Source organism: Nomia melanderi, chromosome 2, assembly GCF_051020985.1.
Source record: "Nomia melanderi isolate GNS246 chromosome 2, iyNomMela1, whole genome shotgun sequence".
NCBI lineage: Eukaryota > Metazoa > Arthropoda > Insecta > Hymenoptera > Halictidae > Nomia > Nomia melanderi.
The window spans coordinates 18771807-18793354 of NC_135000.1; the positions used below are offsets into that span (position 1 = coordinate 18771807).

Here is a 21548-nt window from a genome sequence, read left to right on the forward strand (position 1 = left end):
CGCAATAGGGTTCTAAAAAATGTTACTTCAAAGAGAGCATTACGGATTTAAGATGCAACCCAATAGATTGAAGATCACGTCACTGTAACGTAAAACTGTGAAATGCCCGGTACACGAAACTTCAGTGGGATTATTCATGAACAGTAAATATTGGACAGGATACAATGCTCGTAAGTCCCAATGACGAAGATAATGCCCAGTAAAAGATACGACCTATCTTTTCTTGTGTAGGTGATCGCACGAGCATCCTGTCGGACCTCGAATTACCCATTTCTATACGCGATCACATCCTGTACACGCATGCACATCAAACACCTGCGATTGTGCAACGGGCCACGTTTACGCCTAGATTTACTTTGACGCTCGTATTATCGTCGACGTAACCGCGGACACCTTACCCTTTTGTAAACAAAGATGTCCGGGACCTTATAAGTAACAGGTAATTTCTTATGGCTGATCTTCTGTCGAGATTATCCGTGAGGGAAGCATCATGAAGACCCGAATGTGTTTTCTTTGTTGTTCAACGTTTCATTGTCTAGTGTTCTTCAATGTTTTTGTTACGGCAGTGAACCCTGTTACGTTTATCAACGAAGATTTCAGAGAGAAATTAAAATTGTTCGTAGAAAATGTGCCAGTGAATCAGAAAATTCGAGGATCTAGTTTAGAGTTACAGTCAGATGAACTTGATTGGATCGTTCCTGCTACGAGCTCGAAGGTCCCAAGGTTTATTGATACGTCGAAGGATATCTTTGAAGGAACTATACTTCACTCGACGAATAAGTGTACTAGGTAAGTTACTTAGTATAGTTTATTTAATATTTCATTGTATTTGAAATGAATTAATTAAATGTAAATAGGTGATCGATTGCAGAAATAATTAGTTATTACAAAATTACAAAACCATTTCATCGCAAATTTTACTGTGAATGCTCGAAATAAAAATATGATAACGTACAATAGAAAAGTCTCAAATATTTTACTTGTGATCCTTGAGATATTTCACAAAATTATGTATCTTAAACTCCTGCCTCTCCTAAGCTTCTAATATTACAGAAAATTATAAAAATCAAAATCAAGTCAATAGATCTACTGAATATTTATTATAAGTTATGCACGACTGCTTTAAAACTAAATTATATTTGAATAAATATCATTTTTATTGGCCATAAAGGTATTGCATTGGAAATGGAACCAACCTGAACGAAAATAATGTCCAATATATTAATATCTTCTGGTCAAATAATGGCATTGAGGCGTGGGGTAAGTTACATAAACTCATAACTAAATAAACTCAATGAATAAACTCATAATTAATTAATTAATTAATTACAACTTGTAGATAAGAAGTGACATTCTTACAAAAATTTCATTACTAACAAAGAAATGTTTACAGATTTGCTTGTATAGTCTACAAATGCGATATAAATATTTATTTATATTACAAAATAATATTTATTTTATTTATAATACAAAATACAATAGCTACTAAACAAAAATGGACAAAAATATTTTTGAATATATTCACACAAATGGAAAAGAATAGAAAGATTGTAAATCAATATGCAAAGTTCATTTTAACTTTGTTAAAAAACTATTTGTATTAATATTTAACTATGTTTTCTATTATATGAACATTTCTTTGTTTCACTGTTTCTAAAAATATTTCGTTACGTATGAAATACTTAGTACAGTAAGATTAGTAAGTTGATTTCAAAATTGTCAGAAAACAAATGATTTTGTTGGATGTTGTCTCTTCACGAGCAAAATAGCAGTTGGCAAAGATATCAAACTCTCACCGGGCACCGAGAACGGTACAGGTGGCAGAGAATGCATTTATCTAAAGACCATAACGTTGACTGCTTTATAAACCTCTATAGTTTACGTTATCCCTCGCAACAAATAGAAAACCAATTACAATTGATCGCTTACGAGTATACATTTTTGATAAAACTAACAATTACGTAAATGAATGATACAATAAAATTTTATCGAATCGAAAATTTTCGAATAGCTCACGTGTCAATTGAAAAAAATAAATACATGGTGTCTTTCCTGGCACTATTTGAAAATATCGATCGATTTTTAAAGAAAAACTTCAATCTATTTATAAATTATAAATATTACAGATAATTCCGTTTCAAAAGATCATTTGGAATTGATCACTCCAGAAGTGGAATGGACGGACGAACATATTTTAAACAACATTCCCAGAAAATGTCAGGTATATTACTTTGTTATTATGCGAGTGGCTCAGAATAATAGTGGTCCAATTCCTATTTCTGAATTCTCGAAGAAAATGCTTTTGCAAAATGTTCTTGGATTAATTAAACATTAATATTGCAATTTTATCAATAACTTTAATCATTATAAATTAATATTAATAATTGTACATTTTACAAACATCTACTTCTCGAGAACTCAGAAATACTCTGAGAATTAGCAACTATTATTCTGAACCACTCATACACCTTTTGTGTCATCATATAAAAATATTCATAATCTTATTTATATGTAGGTTTACCTTGACCTAGATTGTAATACTGCCGAAGCAGGAACTGGTGCAATCTCGATAAAACAGGAATTCCTCTCAAACGTACCAAACAGTGAAAGGAACGAGGACAGCCCTAACAAGTCTAATAAACCCACTTTTCAGACACCCGTCAGTGCATTTACCTTTTTCTACCTCGTCACAGAATTTACGGCACAAAATGTCGAAAATCTTGATTACTTCTTCCAGGTGAACATAGCAGAAAGGTGTAATTTGAGCAATCACACAGAAACGAAATTTTTTGTCGATAATGCAGTTGATCGAATTGTCATAAACGTCGAGGGAAACGTTTCAAACGCAATTCTCCGTATTCCTATGAGTAAGTTATAAATTGCTTTTCCCTTAACCAGTTAACTGTGTTTTATGAGTATACTCGTTATCTTAAAACTAAAAATAATACCATTTTTTTATAATAAATTATTTATTTTTTCAAATAAACGCTTTTGAAAATTCATTTTCATTTTGATTTAGTTTGCTTTTTTATTTTAATATATAATAAATGCATCTATTATTCTACGAGAGATTTTTCAAACTACGTTCCACAGTTAACTGCTTAAATTTTAAATAACTCTTTCCGATATGTACTTTAAATTCCGACAAATATTCGGTAATAAGAAATTTAATTTTCAAACAAAAATCGAAGTTTCTACTTTAAATATTTTTTGTACTTTCATTGTGAAAACTATTTATAGAAAAATATCCGAAACTGTACGTAAATTAAATGTTTCAGAAATCTATATAATTTGATTTGGGAGAATCTATAGAATTATTTTTTGCAAGAAATATTAATATAGGTACTACAATTAAAGGCCAAAATTTAACCATTTTTAAATTTAATTTCTCGAGAACGGTAGAAGGACTGTTTAGAACAGAAAAATGTACAAACAATACTCAATAATTAACTTAATTAATTAATTAACCAATTGACCTACAGTTTGTAAACGATTTTATAATGTGCAGTGCTAGACTATACTTCGTGCCACGTGCTCTAAATACTATAAGATTAACTTTGTGATGTAGTGTAAACTAAAAATAATTTTCAACTCTCGGAACGTATATTGGCACGTGAATCAATGGTACTCTATATTTTTGAGTTCATGTTCATTGTCCAACAAGATGAAGATTTATTTGCAAAATAAATCGCAATTATTACGAACATTTGAAACATCCAATTAAATAAAATACAGATGTTTATAGAGTAATTTGCAGCAAAAACAATGTACGTACTAAATTAAGAGTGTTATTACGTTTGAAATAAAAATTTATTAAAGTATATCAAATTTTTAAGTTAACTTTTAAGTTCTAAATGAACTTTATAAAATTATACATGTTATAAATACGTAATATTTATAGTCTATTTATATCTAATGACGCATGCTCGTCTGTGTTATAGCGCGTGAATTTAACGTATCGGAATTGTTTTGATAATACTGAATAATGATTTAATATAATAAATAACATCTTTGTATACAATTTAGGGTATCATATATAGAGAATTCGTAACAACTTTAAGCAGAAATTGTTAAACAGAATCGCACCAACATTATTAACATAATTCCTTGTAAGAATTAGATATAAATAATATAATAAATTTTTATAAAATCAAATACTTGCTAGATACTTTTTATAATGAAACACAAATAATCATTAAACTTAGATCTGCTTTTTCATTACCATTGACTATAACAAAGTAATTAAAAAAGTATCATTAACGGTTCACTCTACATACTCATAATTATAATTCACACACTAATGACCAGTAAACAACTTTTTACTCTACAACTGCATCTACTGTATAGAAGCACAAGAAAGCAGGAAGCAATAAGGTAATACCTTTTTGTTACTAATTAAAACAGTATTGTCAGCAAAATTAACAATTCTAAAACCTGACAGATAACACACGAAAATATGTTTATTACGAAAATAAGCACGATATCAAAGTCAAAATTGATAAGTATTTAATCGATTACAATACGTATTATTTAAAGAAGAAACAGCAAAGAAATGCAAAACAGACTATCAATTTATAATATTTCCATAGTTCCTTTTCATTGATATAAAATTCAAATACACAAACATATTATACTTCAAATACAAAAAAGAAACTCATACACGCGTACGTATCTTTTTTCACGAAAGATAATATCAAATTCATTCTATGTCCAGTAAATATTATCCAACTATTAATTAATATAATATTATTACCAGCAAACCATTGATTAATATTATTGAATCATTTAATTATCTGAACAACCAGAAGTGACAGAAACCGAACAGTGAAATTTCGTAAGACTAGCCAGGATAAATTAAATTAACTGCAGCAGTTCCTTTTCCCTTTCTACGCTGCCAGTTTTCTGTCGGCGATCAAACTACCCCTTCACGTACCGTTCATTGTATCCACCGCACAGTCATCGAAGGTAATTCAGTCTACAGCCGTCGCATTGCATTGGGCGTTTTGACTTTTACAGAAACCTAAACGAAACACTCTACACGAAACGTGCATAACCCCTCGCAGTTATCGCAGTTGTCGACGCAGTCACTGTGAAACTTTTCTCCTCCGATAGAAAAACATTTTACGCGATCACCGGGAACAACGATTTTTATGATATCAGTAAAGCTTCGAACAGTGAGCGAGCAGGAAAAATTTCACGAATTTTTATTGACAGGCGTGACAGTGCCATGGCCAGAAACGGTGGTTTCATGGACACGGAGGGGTGAAACGGATGGGGTGAGAATCGACACGATCAATGCGCCATCTGGCGAGTGGCGCATACAGCTCACAGGGGTGGACAATTCGAATTACCACTTTATTGCAGAGGGTTTTGCTCGGTCAAAAGATGTTATCGGTGAAGAACTATTGCACTCGGAACGACAGCCGAACGGTGAGTGAAAATTTGTATTAAAACTAGGTTTACGATACGCATCAATTTTATGCATATTGAGTTTTATAAACATTATTTAATAAATATCGATTTTGATTTAATAAATATTGATTTTAATTGTCTGTTTTTAAACCTCTAATTTCCAAGATTTAAATGAACGGGCATCAAGTTTTCGAGGAACGATCGTATCAACTGTACAGTAAATGTCAGTAAACCTAGTGTTAACTCTTTGCACTTGAGAGGCTACTCTCAGTCGCCATTTGAATTAAAGCGGGGAAAGTATGAAATTAAAAATTGAGTATTAAATTTTGGATGAGCTACCGACATATGAAACAAAGAAATAAAATAATTTTGTTCCTCAATTTATGCAAAATTTGCACTTACTTTATGTAAGTATCAAATAATATTGTCAATATTTCATTAGAAAATAATGAATGTTTATGATGAAAAATATTGGCGATGAAGAGTTAACTCTTGAAAGGAAATTAGAACTGTGACGTAGGTTACTGGGTCATTTTGAATTAAAATAACAGGTACTGCAAAAGAGACTTATAGATGAGAATGATATTTATTTTATTTAGATTTTTATTAGTTTTCTCAAAAATGATAGAATACAGTAAAATACGAATTAACCGAGTTACTATTTACCACAGTTTACATTGTCCAGAGTCTTGATTAAATTAGAACCCAATAATTTCAATCCATTTGAAGAATTTGAATTTTACAAATATATTCTGAACGATTTCTTCTCGAGTCTCTGTTTATCTATTGGTGGCCCAATTAAAACGGACAATCGATAATTCTATTGTTATAAGAAATTTAAGGAGGGGAGAGTGTAGGTGCAGATAATGTGTAAAAATATACCGCATATGAACTAAATATGTAAATATATACAAAGCATTGACTCTGCGACTGTCAGAGAATTAATAGATATTAATTACCTTTAATTATAAACTAACAAAAAGGACATAAACTGAGATTTTAAACTCAGATTCCTTAACCTATGAGCAAGTGTAACAGATAAGTGTAAACAATGTTTGTATGGAAATGTTCTCCTTTTTACATTTTATACAATTATAGTCATTCTTCCTTATTTTCTATTGTGATTTCTCTAGTTTTATTTGAAGTCCGCGTAATACTATTTAACAGACAGTATAGAGCCCTTATATAAATGAATAAAATGTCAAAATGATACTTTATTATAATAAAAGTGTACGTATATGTATATTTACTGCTTTAAAATTATAAGTACCATTATATTAATTTTTATGTTTACGTAACTACTACAGAACTATTGAAAATGTAAGCAATTTTTACAACGTACGCATTGAATAAATTACCATTGCAAATTATATCATAATTATATCTCATACTTTTTCTATTATCACCATAGACAAAACATAAAATATACTTATTTTGTTAAAATAATGAAACTAGTGCTTTTCGCATTCAGTTCGCCAACTTATTAAAATAACCAAATACTGAAATGCAAATTATTACATTAAAAATCACACTAATTTAAAATGTTTTATATAATGACGTTATTCAATATTTCATCGTTCAAAATGTTATGTGTTTTATGCATAGTTATGATAAAATATTCTGTTTTTTAATTAATACGTAATACCACCATTAATAAATAGAGCGTAAAGAAGGAAAATCTATCATGTGAAAGTTAGAAATGGCAAATGTTTGTAAAACATGTTTTATGTAACTTCACGGAAGAAACTGTTACACTACTGAATCAAAATATAAGATTATGCTATCCAGTGAAAGAATTCTCTGGATTATTTTTGTAAAGTATAAATAATTTATTCAAATGATCTCATTTGATTTTTCGATGACTACAAATAATTAAAGGCCAGAAAATGCTTTGCTCGTTAGTAAACATGTTCCAGTCGATATAAAACAAATATGAGTATTTCCTTGAGATTATAATCAAATTTATACTTGAAAATGTGTTTTCAACACCGTTCGTTGATAAGACCTCTAAAGATAAGACCTGGTTCTGAATTATTTAAAATCAATCTTCTTATCTTGCACTAATTATTCCACGCAGAACGACATTGTTTCTATTAATATGAATTTATTTAATTTTCAACAACTTTTAATAGCAGAGAAAGTATTTACAAAATACATTTTTAAACAGTCTGACGCTATTTAAAACTGCAACTAAAAGAAAATTTATTTATGATTTATCATGAAACCAATAGTATTTTATCATATATTAAATAAATATGTATATTGTAGATTACTTTTATAAAGAAACGATTTTATTACAAATTTATTCATTTAAAAATATAAAATTCTAAATTCATTATTTCGAACATTCAATAGAAATATTCGCGAAATAAGAAAACACTGATGTACAATACAGGTAAATTACGCCTAATTTCACGTAACTGTACATTTACGTAACATTTTTATTTTGATTGTATATAATGACATATGATGTTTTTATATGATGATATTTATCGATTGATTTGAATATGTCATGCGAGAAGAAAAGTGAAAATTCTACCGGGGATCTATAATCAATATAATTGGACGACATAACACATTTAACACCTGGCAATCATAAGTATCATAATAACTGTACAGGATACCGTAATAGCATATCTTATGTAAAGAATTGATTGCAATACCAGGAACTACATAACTTGTTTTTTCAATAGCATCTGGAACGATATTTCCTAGTGTTGATGAACTTGAGGCTTTTTAAAATAATCGTTTAAAAATAGGCGACGAATCGTCTTCAGAGAATAAATATAATAAGATTACTATCCCTTGCTGAATAGTAACAAATAACATTAGAAACATTGAGAAAATAAATTCCAAGATACACTACCACTCAAAAGGTTAAAATCTTCTTTGATGAAAAGAGAACTATGACTTTTCAATAAAAGATATAAGAATAAATATTTATACTTGTACACATATATTTTTAGTACCTAAATAAAAGGGTAGAAGTAAGTTAACAACTTTTAATCTAAGTTTTTTGAAAACTCTTCTACGAGTTACTTTACGTGATTTTTATGAAAGAAATTTTTTTTTTAAATATCATCATAAAGAACAGTGTAATAGAATGATTTCATATCAACATAACAAGAAAGGAACCACTAATAAATCTACTAAAAAACCATTAACACGTTCGCGACCAGCATCACATATTTATGGCACTGAATATTTTGCATTTTGCGTAAATTAAATTACTTTCACAAATGTTGGCATTTAAAATCGTAACGCATGGTATAAGATGTGGAAATCTGTCGCGATTGTTCTCATGAATTTTAATAAAACATTTATATTTAAAGTATATGATATTTTAATAAAATATTTATAGTTCAATGAAATATTGTAACCGCGAAGATTGATACTGAAACAAATGCTGGTCGCGAACGCGTTTAAGACAAGATTCAATGAATTACAATACTTTAAATTGCAATGTTTGTCATAAACCACGAATATTATAAATAATCCGAAACATTCGAGCAACAGCGCATCTCGCCATTCAAACCAATGATCTCTGTATTTGAACTCAAACACATTTACACTGATTTACAAAAGGAAAGAAATCCTTTCAATAATTTAACGAGGATATCATGGAACACGCGATTTTTCGCATCCGGTGACCAGCAACAGGTGTAAAGCTCAAGAATAAAAAGTATATAATTCATCACGAGTATCATGAAATCATAGACGCTTCATCAATAGACTGCGAATGTTTTTGCGGCCATGCTTCCACTGAACACGTCATTCTCGGCGAGCAAAAACAGTTCCATGAATCTCCGTAACATCTGAATACTCTTTGCAACAGAACAATACTGTTGACAAACTAGAAAATGGGTTTTCCTTTCAGTTTATTAACCCTTAACCATGCAGAAGTATTTTAACCCCTTACCCTACGATTTAATTTCGCAATTTCATTTGTTAGAACTAGTTATCGTTAATAATGCACTAATAAAATTAAAAAATCCATGCTCTTTCTATGTCTAGATTTACTCTAAACCATACAAATTGCTAATAGGAAACATAATGTTTCATTTAAGCTCAAAAGAATGCATTGACATTTATGTTTCTTCAACTATATTAGAAATTTTCGCTGCGAATCTGACACGATATTGCAAGGCAAGGGATTAACCTAATCGCATAATATGGCGAGCTGTACTTGCAACAAGTGGTTTCACTATATAAATCGTACCATCGTATATAAATCATATAATCGGATAAAAATGTTTACGATTAATCTTACATAATTGTTTAAAAGTTGTATGAAACTGTTAATTACGCTACCCCACTAACTACTAGCCTACTACTAGCCTATTTAAATTAGACCCCATTGACACTTGCCAGGGTATTTGAACATGTTACGAATGCGTTAAGCCTGTTTACTGCATTGCATAGAATATACAGATAACGAACGAAAATATTATCAATTCTTCACAAAGAATTGACGTAATACTTAACGCGTTCATTGAGAATATAACACTGATAACAATAACGAAAAAGATCATAAAATGAATTTTAGTTGCAATACACGCGACACAACACTTTCATTTATTAACACCAGGTTTGCGGACGTATATTGTTCAACTTGTTTTATTATTTCTAGAAAAATTCATATTCATCCATTTAGATCTCGAAAATCGGATATTGAAAGATACTCAATGAAAATATGTATACTTATTGTTAACACGTTGACTGCCACAGTCGCAGGGCCAGAGCTTTCAAATTACAAAAGAAATAATTATAACTTGTCAGATAACTAATGTAGAATAAAAACATCCAGTAGTGTAGATAATTAGATAATAGTGTAATGCAAGAATTCTGATACCAAAGCTAATAATTCTTCCTTTTTATGTTAAATAAGAAAAAGAATAAATGATACATAAAACGGTGCTGTTTCCCATCGAAGTCAATGTGTCAATTCGAACGTCTCGTATATTGTGGCATCGCTCTACTAAGAGTTAACCAGTTAACTGAGTTCGACGAGTATACACGTCATCTGAAAACGCAAAATAATACTAATTTTTTCAACGAAAAATTATATATTTTTTCGGATAAACGTGTAATTTTTCATTTCGCTACACTTATTCTGCGTTTGACGAGTATACACTTTATTATTTCCTTTTATCGCGCGCACAACGAGAAAGTTTTCAAGCTAAATTCCACAGTTATCCGGTTAAATTACAATGCAAATGCTCGAATTTGTGCAAACATCCACATTTGTCACCGCCACAACCGATCAACTTACCGTTGTCCGGATCACGCCGATCTATCTGCGATTTAAACGTAACCACTGACACAATTCCGAAGTGCTCTCGACCTGATGCAACTTTTGGTACCACGATCGATCGATCGATTGATCAATCGACGCACGGAAACGATCAATTACCCGCGAAACTACGACGAGCTGAACGTTCGTCCCGCAAGTTCATCAGCACGAACACCGGAGCTAGTTTCCGCAGCGCGTATTCGGAACTCCACTCGAAACGTTTCGCCAGTCTGACAACTGGCAAACTAGTCTTCGCTTTCTGGCGAAGAGATACGCGCCACTGTTGTGCAACCCGCGGCGAGGCTGCCCTTTGCTCAAGAGCTAACGCGCGTTCGGCTGACGCACGCTGCGCCGGACCCAGGAAGAGACAAGACTAATAAATATTTTGTTTTGCATGTGATTAAAAGACCATGATGGAGAAAAGAGCTGTTGGAGTCTACCGGTCCGAACGCGCTGTTTTCGAGAAAGATTCGGAATTTTAATTTTAACCTTTAACCCCTTGCTGTACAATAACGTGTGAGACTTGTGGTGAACATTTTAAATAGAACTTGACGAACATAAATATTACTGAATCCCTTTGAAATCAAATTAAATATTATTTTTTTGTTATCAATTATTATGCTGTAGGGCAAACATAAAGTAGATCAGATGGAAGGATAATAGTTTAAAGGAACCCTAAAGATATAAGACATATCGTCTTTTTTAAATGTCTTCGTGTCTTTGCTATTACACCAAAAAAAATTTATATTTTTAACATTGAAACTGTCGAACAGTCAAATTAGTGTTTTGAAATTATCTTATAGAAACTCTAAAAGTGTATCTATTAAGATTTCTATTAATTATGTTTGCGTATTGCTGAATTAATTTCGTTGGTAATTTCTCAGAGAAACGTGTTATCTTTTCAGTAATTACAAAAGGAAGAAATCGGGAATGAATCATTTTGACCTATCTAGTAGTTTTAGTGTTAAATAATACTTCATTATAATAAAGTTATAATACTTTCATAGAGATTATGAATATATTTTATTCATATTTAATGGGTTTCATTGAGATGTATAAGTAAGCGAGAAAAGAGGACGATTTTCAGTTTACATCGCTGTATGATCGGCTGAACGAAAACCGCAATCTGTGCAGGGCTGTCATACGATCTGATCGTGTTTATTCGAGGTATGGCACTGTCACAAATGTGTTGTATATTACAGGTTGCACGTAATATAAATTTGAATGTGTATAGTTTTACAAGGTGATTTGTTAAAACTATTTTCTCTATGATATCATAGATTATTTTTTCTAGGGCTTCAGAACAGAAACATTAAACGAATTGGAATAGAAGTTGGAATATTGGAATTCGAATATTTTCGAGAAGCAGTCTGCGTATTTTTATACCACTACTTTTTATATCAGGAATGTTATTTCTACGTTTTGAAACACTTACATAATTCCGAAATGAATACAGTGCTACCCTTTGTCACGAACAGATTGTTAATTTTATGCATTTATAACGCTTCAACTTTCGTAAATTTCGATCATAGCAAATTATTTAGTAATTTTTTTACTTTCGCTGTAATGTAAACAAATCTTTAGAAGAATAAAGAACTTTTTTCTTCGATTTTGATTTCTATACATTAATCAGCGAAAATTTATATTTGCATAAATATGTTTAGTCTACTAGTGATAATTAGTAAAAATAACATTAACAATTCTCACATAATAAAATATTCAATTACTCTATTAACGTGAAACATTCAAGTAATTTTAAAAATGCTAATTTTAAGATGTAGCAGTATTCTTAAAAGATTAAAATCAGTCAAGGCTAGTTTTGCCAGACTAATCGTAAGTGACTTAAACATTCGGATAAGCAAATATTGGTAATTGGTTTTATAAATTGGTAATAATCTAATTTGTAATTTGTTAGCTTATAACATTATCAAGTTATGAATGATATTTCGAGATACTAAGACGCGAAAGATTAAATTAATTGAAAATTCATAAAAGACATATAAATACATTAATATTTCTAATACTAAAACAGAATGTTATCTCGTGCATATTTCTAATACTAAAACAGAATGTTATCCCGTGCATATTTCTAATTTGTACAATTAACAAAACATATTTCTTCGACTTGATATTTCTACAAAACATGTAATGGAGTGATTAATCACATTTTACATTTGAAGATACGTATAAGCTGAAGCCTCGGCGCTACAACGGTCAACTATAAGCTCGTTTTGCACATCTAATGAGGCATTAATCAATACATATGAATACACAATCATACTAATTTTGATACAACGGTACGTGCATAGGCAAACCTATACGCGACAAGCTGCATCAAGCAATCGTGATATGAGTTGCTCAGAAACCAATGCGGTTAAGTCGATTTTTTTATATTTTTTGATTTTTGTCAATTTTAATTGAATAAATAATATTCTGTTTAGTTATTAAAGGATTGACTTGTTTCTTTGTTTTTTTTTAGATCAGAAAGCCCTTTTCTTGCCCATTTTTGTTTTCTGGACTTAATCGCACTGACTTTGTCAAATTTTGACATTGCTGTTGTAAAATAAATTAGAAAAATCACAATGTGTGGGAATTGAAAGAGGCTGACCACGTAGCTGCGCCCCTAGCTTACGCACTATTCTATTATTATCCACTAACGTATCTTGACCGTGTATTTTGCCTGAGATTTCGCATATACTTAACTGGGCTGCTTTAACTTTACCTGACGTAATAAAACCGTGTCAGCCAGTCAGTGTTAAGCTGGCGTTGATGTTTTGTTAAATAACTGAAACTGGCACGGATAACAATATCGTCATACCGATGTATATAAACTACGAAATACGCAGAAGTGTCAATCCATATCATGTCAAATTTTATACATGTTATTGATGGTCCCTAATTAAATATACCGAGACATGTATCCGATTAAAATGCTCTTTCATATTAATTTTATATTTTAGTTATTATATTTTGGACTATACTTTAGTACTTTCATTTTATAGATTGTAAATATAATTTTGTATTTCTTCTTGGAAAAGATTAATTGATTAATGAAAAGTTTTTCGATTTAAAATCGGTTTTGAATTCGGGGCTAACACGAAAATTATATTGTTAAAGTTGATATCGAAATTACAAATATTTTATTTCTCATATAACATACATAACTTGCCTTCGATAAAGAGGGTGGACTATGATTAACTTTTAAAAATGTTAAGAATAAGGGAGTAACGCAGAAACATGTTATCACTCTTGTAGAATCTACAAAACTGTTTTCTGAATTTTGTTTCTGTGTATTATCGAAAAGATACATTTTATATCACACATACCACATAATGTGTAATAAAATGAAATTTCAATTAATCTATATTTCAAGTTTAAAGAATTATATTAAACATTTGGTTTCGAAATTTTATGTACTTCCTTATTTTACGAATACTTTACAGTTTTCTTTACGAAGTGATCGAACGTGTTGATTTCCAGATAATTCGAAACAATAGAATGCTTATACGAAAATTGTTATCCTTGATTGTGAAAATTAAAAGGTTCCATTATTAGTTGTGTAAATAAATTGTATGCATTAACGAACTGCATTTAGTTAAAAAATAAAATAACAAATACATGATATCTCTTATCGTTTAAAGATAATTACTATTAATATATATAGAACTTTAATAAAAAGGGAAACTATTACAGTACTGAAATAAGTTACATTTGAAATTAAAACTTTCCACATGAACATATGTCAATGAAAAAATATCAAGTGATATATTATTCATTTGAATTTATTTTAAAAAGTTTTCAAACAATTTGTTGACTAAGGGAATAGTGTTATGCAAAAACACAATATATGTTAGATATATACTTACAAATATGTAAATAAACAGACATTTCTAAGAAATTCACTGCTCCATTTGTAATGACAAACGTTTTTAAGTATTACATAAATGTTTTACTTACAGGTACTTTTAACATACCACCATTTACGAGACAACGTCTGAATATTAAAAGGGATGACTCTATAAAATTAGAAAAAGACAAAAGTTTGAATGATTCGACAAAGGTATGTCAATAATGGAAGGAATCATTACTATCATCCTGCGTATTTACTATGTATTTACAAGACACAAAAAAAGTTAATAGTGTATGTGGATAATATTTGTTTCTCAGATGCTCTATTCAGAAGTAATAAGATTAGAAGAACAAAGTTCGAACGTAAGAGTCGATTCTAAATTGGTCAATGATGAAAAGGTAACCCGCGAACGATCTTTGAAACATACGTTGCTTACACAAGAGGATACCGATGAAATATCACTGGAAAATTTTAATGACAATGATTCTCCACAATCTTCTAATATTAGAAGCATGCACATTAACTACATCGAGCATGTTACTTTTCCAGATAACGATCAAAATGTATCTGATTCTATGAATAATCTTAGCGAGTCTTTCGATGAAAAAATTTCAGCAGAGGTAAGAAACACGCTTCTTCGGATTGATAATTAAAATATTTATACTTATATTACGTCGGAACAAGCTCATTAATATTAATCGTGAAATTATTAGTACAATGATCATTACTTGTTTTATTTAATAATGTATATTCAGATGAAAGAATTCTTTTGCTGTAGTTTTATTTCTCCCATAAAAAGCTCTCAAATGAAAATATACAATCTGATATCAACATAATCTTTATCGAATGAATTATAGACCTTCTCTCGTTTAGAATCAATTAATAATAATTTTACATAAATTGTATTCTAAAGCAGTACTAAATAAACATCATTCGCATATTATTGTACACTAGTCGGATAAGTTGGTCAATTTACTCACAAATTAGTCTTTATTTATACACATAAGAAATAATACTATTAAAATTATTATTTTTTATACGCATATATTTATGTCTAATGCGTACAATATTATTTTACTAAAATGCAGTTTTTTGTATAAAAAAAAGACAGTTATGCTTACTTCCACTTAGTATGGCCATCTTACTCCGACCTTCCCTATTTATTTGACACACCAACCAAAATGAAAGTATTAATTACTGTATTTTTGAGTTCATTCTAATTTCAATTCAGAAGCAGCAAGAGATTCGTACAAGATCCTCTATTGCATTGAACGAAAACGTTGACACTGATATCAGGATGGCAGCAGTGCACAATGCTAGCATGCCTATGAAAATGGCAGAAACTTTAGACAACGGAGAATTATTCAAAGAATCGGTGACTTACGGAAACGGAAATACCATTGAAGAAAAAAAGATGCTCATAGACGTTAACAGAAATTCTAATTTAATTGCTGTACCGGGAACAATACACAGAATTGTTTTTGACGTCATGAACAATTGCGTTTTACCTGTCAGATACGGATTCAGAGTTAGAAGTACACCTTTCAGAGTGTATAACCTGCAACCTGCATAGTGAGTTATCAATATAAACACTTTTATATTTCGTATATTTTATATTATTATCATGCAATCGGTTTTCGTTTATTTGTAATTGAAGGGCTTAGGCCACAATCAGTCAGCTTCATTACTGAAAACTTTACAATGTCAATGAAAAATCATTTAATTAAATAAATTCAGCGAAACTTTTTTTAAAAATTGTTTAAATGCGTAAATATTGTATAATTTTTCAAGAAAAATAATTTAATTAATACCAACAGTTTTAATCCAATTTCTTTTTTCTCCTTTGGAGCTGTCCGTTTCTTCTACCAAAGTAAAACTAGACAAATAAAAATCTGTAAATGAAGTTTTATTTACCATTAAACATACAAATAATAATAATCAGAAATTCTATACGTACATGTCTAATACTCAATTATTATTGTCTGTATGGGTTTGTAATTCTAAATTTGAATCCATTAATTAAAATGATATTATACCAAAAATTATTCATCGGTACGTGTTTTTCGGCTAATAAAGAAACGATTAATCTTTTTTCTGTTTAATTAATACTAGATACTATGTATTTTTTTTACAAACAAGAAAAGTAGAAATTTTATTTTCAAAGATTGGAAGATTCCTCGTATTAAAATGTAGTGTTTAGAAATTGTAAAATTTTCTTTTTGTTGATTTACAAAATTTATCTTAGAAATACTTTGAAAATGTTTTGAACAGTCAAAAATCATATTCTAATTAACTTCTACAAATGTAAATTTTCGTGATATATTCTTATACGAGACTTCTGCATTTCTTTCACATTTTCTATCAAACCGATACTCGATCGCGTGGTGAAAAAAGTATGCCCAGGCTCCGAGAGCTGATAAATAGTTTCAGCTATCTGATGTATTAACTAATTTTTACTGCAAAAGCTTGCAGCTGGCATTGTAAAATTTAGTTAAAATTTACCGAAAAATCAATTTTCATCAAAAAATACAGCTGACTGGTTCTTACATCAATTATTCGTTCAATTGATCTTTCCTTTAATTAATATTTTAATAGATAAAAATAATTAGTTATATTCTATTTACAATATAGTTACATACATTCAATTAATTTTTTTTACAAGTGTAATGACACTAAAAACATTGTTAAGTTATGTAGAAATGCGAATATTAAAAATAATATTTTTAATAAAAGAAAGTGATATTTTTTTAACAAAAATACAAGAGTGATGAAAACAATAAATCATTTTTATCTCAATTATAGCTTGTAAAGAATTTTACAACAATATTCATCAATTTAAAAAAAGCAATATCTTTTTTCTTTAATAATCTACATCATATTACCATTAGTATCTTTTTCCTTTTTGCAATAATCTAATAAAATTATTTACACTGTTTTAATTTTATTTACATTTTGTTCCAGTGCATGGATATATCCTGGACAAATGAGTAGCATTGCTGTTGATATAGTTATACCTGATAACACTTCACCCGATACAGCTAATACAGTTACCTTATTTATCCAAGGTACTGAAATAAAGGAAAAGTCAGCATATATATATGTACAAGGTTCGCTCTCAAAGGTAATGATAAACACAAAATAATGTCATAATAAAATACTGTGGAAATGTATTCATTGAGAAAGAAAAAAAATTCTAAATTAATTTAATTTTATAATATGCAATATATAGTTAACTGATGATGTAAAACCAAAAATTGAGTACTCTTTCAATAATAACTGTGCTGGAAAATTAGATAAAAATCATTGTTATAAATCTCGCTGGAGCGTGGACATTTCAATTCAGGATTATGATTCAGGTACTAATTATACCTCTTGTAATCAATAAAGGATATAGTATTAAAAGAATTATTATTTGTATATCTTATAGTGAAAAAATAAATACATCAATATATTAATTTTTAATATAGGTTTGAAACGTGTAATTTCATCATCAAATGATGTTTATCCTCGCACAGAATTCATTAGTGGTACAAGAAGCCTCGTAACATTTTTTTATTCTGCTACATGTTGCGACACAACAACTAAAATTACAGCGATAGATTTATTGGATAATTATAACACTATTACAATAGATGTTACAGGTAATATGTGTATTATATTCAACACATTTGATATATATGTACCTTTGTAATTATTTTGTAAATGAAACTTATTTAAGATTTGTTTAATTAAATAGATTTTAATTTTACATATAAGTATTAGTATGATCAATACATTAAGAATCTATTAAAAAAGCAATGTAGTTTAACATTTTACACATTATCTTTTTTTCAGAATGGAATAATTTGTCTGAAGCACAAATAGCAGCAATTGCAGTGGGAGCATTGCTTGCTTTATTACTAATTATTTTTATTATCATATTAATAATATATTGTATCCGCAGAAGAAAAAGCCTCGATTTACCTTACACACAAAGATATGGATCTAGACCACCAGTAAATACAGAGGGAACTACTTTCTAACTTATTACTTATACCGTTTAGGCATACAAAAATAAATGTGAGTTACATGCATATTCATTATAATGGAAATTGATGTACATTTTATTTGTAGTAAGTATAGCAAGGAATGTAAATATTAAACCTCACTAATAAATTTTTTAACATAATTAGTGTGATGTTTATTTGTTGTAATATTATTGTTTCGAGCAAATATCTTTCCAGCATTTCTAGCAAAAGCTTGATTCTATTAGTTAGTTATGGAATTATAACACTTCATTCTGTGATACAATTGAAAAGAGGTACAAGCACTAATTTTTTATTAAGTACAGATTTTAAAGTGTATAAAATAAAATTAAGATTACAAACATAATTACTTTACAGTGTGGAAAATAGAATGACTTTGACCACGCATAGAATTAGTTTTTTTTCATTGATCAAACAAACTGTATTCGTGCACAAATATTTAGCTAAATATAAACATTCCTTACAGTCATGTGAAAATGGATCAAGAGAATGAACAATGAAACAAACACGATCAACTTGTTTTACATTTTGATTAAATACTTTTATGATATGTCACACGTACAGATGATCACGTCACGTGTTGACAAGATTACGAACATATAAACCTGCGAAAGCCCCACCCAGGTGTTTCTTTCATTAACTCACCATCTCGGAGTACAGCAGGTGTAGCTGGCGTAACAGGCACCAGCAATGCATTTTCAGCATAATTTTCAAAAGGAAAACCTTCACCGGCAGCTGACAATAATGGATTTTTGACTTGACGTGATGCACCACTCATATTTGTAGTGACGTTGGCACCACGCGACACGTAAACACTGCCATCAAAAGATAACTAAACCACGAATTGCAAAAAACACTTTCAATTCACCATAAAACACACATGTCATTACATTCCACACACATATCAACTATGTAAGCGCAACTTCTCATAACGATTGAAAATATCACTAGAATAAAATTCCTAGTATCAACTTATCCCTTCTCCAGTGCTACTTAACATGAAAAATACACAGAGGATAAAAATGACACTAAAAGCTTGAAATGTAACAGTAAGAGTTAGTTTGTACTCACAGATCTTAAATTTTATACTTATAATATACACTGACATTGTATAATAAATGAATATATGAATTTCTGAAAACTGAGTTTTATTTCTTGAAATTGGTACAGCGTCTAAAATATTTCAAAAACAAATTTTACTGCCTTGTCAAAGTGATTCGTCTTCCTCAACTTTCATGCTTGTGAATATTTTCTATTCATATAACCGTCTATATCTTGACCACTTAACATTATATTCAAACAATACTAAGTTTTATCAAAACAGGTTCGCAACAACAATAAGGTAATATGAATTTTATTTTAATAATGATATGAATCTTTTTAATAATAAAATATTTAGTTGTCAATTTAATCTTGATTTTCAAAAGACGTTTGAAAGAATAGTATTCCCATCTATATTACAATATTCTGTGACCTAAAACGCAGTAGGTAAAATCGTAATATCACTTAACTGGTACCACAGACGAAACATAGGATACACAAAACATGAATGTAAAATTTAGTCATACTGTCTCGGGGGTACTAGTACCCCTTACCATTTTCAAGTCACGCCCTCTCATATCGACTAAGGCTGGTTTTGTATGGCAGCGCTATAAATGATAGAAATGAGAATTAAAAATATTAACATTTAAATACCAATAAGTACACTGTTGCAAAAAAGAAATGAAAATGTTTCGTATTCGTGTAACTATTTTTTAACGGTATACCGTGAAACAGATTAAGCTCTAATCTCCCCACATTATCGTGATGTGTGTGAAATATATATGTTTCCATTCAAAGCAATTTAAATATTTTATTAAAGTAAAACTTTTATTAAAAAATGGCTGATACAAATATTGACATTATTTACACCCAGAATTTTTAGTCATAGAGGGCAGAGCGAAATTTCTGATTTTTTACACAGTCGGTAATTCAGAACATGCGACACTACATAAATCCTATAATCTTGCAATATCTATCCTATACCTCATCTGTGCTTAAGATACGTAATCTCTACGTATCTTAAGTCTGTAGGAATTAGCAAATAACTTGGAAGTATTGACACAGATGGCGGTACAGATCTCCTTGTTACTTTTATTATATTTTGCCAATACAGGCCATCTGGTGTATCACACACAGTAGCATAAAGTAGTATGAATCAAGGATATTACCGAGCTAATGGCTGGGAACTTGAAATCTATTTTTATCTTCAGCGTAACCTGAAGTACGTTAAATTTATTGCAATATAAAATATTGTTTGTAAAATATATTAATATATGGTATATTAAATATATTAATAAACTAGAACGACAGTACACAAGTTATTGTCTACTTTAATGAATACTACTGAAACTTTATAAATTATACCTATATTTCATCGAATGAAGAATATCACATGACGTATACAGTATAATTACTTACTTAATATTTTAAATACTTTTACTCTTTATTAGCGTAAAATTTTTATAATTTTTCAAAACAACTAATAAAATGTGCGTAACTTACTAAGTACTACAGTAAATGTCATTGAGGGACGACCTGAGATAAATATAATATGTAGTTCCATCAGTTTTTCGTTATTTCAATTGTTACTCCAATTCTTTTCAATAATTTGTAGCTAGCATTCGAAAATGATATTTAAATTTGACGGATACATTTGGTATGAAAAAGTTATCATTATATTCTCAGATGTAAATGTATCATACATTATTGTAATAAATCCATGTTTCAACACATTACCTTCTTTAAAAACTTCTCCAAGATTCCTTCATAAACTACTGTAACAAAATTATATCGCTCGACCTTTTATAGTCTCTGTTGTTTACATATTTTTACATATTTGTCATGCCTGCAGTTAACTGATATAACAGTCAATGCATAATTAATTTCTTCTACAAATGATAACTGTATTTTATATCATTAAACCCTT

General features: G+C 29.6%; 2 protein-coding genes across 6 annotated transcripts in view; one reads left to right on the forward strand and one right to left on the reverse strand.

The window, feature by feature from the left end:
• The window catches only part of LOC116429085 (uncharacterized), a 31335-nt gene extending 11835 nt beyond the window's left edge, over positions 1-19500 (reverse strand). For 2 of the 4 annotated variants that reach the window (XM_031981543.2, XM_031981542.2), the window contains exon 1: positions 19226-19500. In XM_031981543.2, the coding sequence (XP_031837403.1) occupies positions 19226-19358 (133 nt within the window). In that variant the 5' untranslated portion in view covers positions 19359-19500. Of the gene's footprint in view, positions 1-4933; positions 5265-10318; positions 10436-10684; positions 10988-19225 lie in introns of those variants that run through there. The other 2 variants (XM_031981544.2, XM_031981545.2) reach the window with 2 other exon arrangements.
• Positions 445-18577, forward strand: LOC116429086 (uncharacterized). 2 transcript variants are annotated; one of them, XM_031981546.2, is made up of 13 exons: positions 445-789; positions 1172-1260; positions 2127-2221; positions 2516-2659; positions 2738-2867; positions 5215-5430; positions 14665-14765; positions 14873-15175; positions 15787-16127; positions 17517-17676; positions 17785-17911; positions 18023-18196; positions 18390-18577. In XM_031981546.2, exons 1-13 carry the CDS (start codon positions 491-493, stop codon positions 18575-18577), a joined length of 2367 nt encoding a protein of 788 aa, XP_031837406.1. In that variant the 5' UTR covers positions 445-490. The 2 variants fall into 2 exon arrangements, with proteins under 2 accessions (XP_031837406.1, XP_031837408.1); XM_031981548.2 differs by lacking the exon at positions 14873-15175 and having other exon boundaries at positions 446-789.
• Positions 19501-21548: the final 2048 nt, after the last annotated feature.

Bases quoted from the DNA above. Each gene is read 5' to 3' on its own strand.
- LOC116429086 (XM_031981546.2), top strand. From the start codon at position 491: ATGAAGACCCGAATGTGTTTTCTTTGTTGTTCAACGTTTCATTGTCTA. The intron at 17,677-17,784 runs GTAATGATAAAC...TGCAATATATAG, and splicing joins TACAAGGTTCGCTCTCAAAG to TTAACTGATGATGTAAAACC. The intron at 17,912-18,022 runs GTACTAATTATA...TTTTTAATATAG, and splicing joins AATTCAGGATTATGATTCAG to GTTTGAAACGTGTAATTTCA.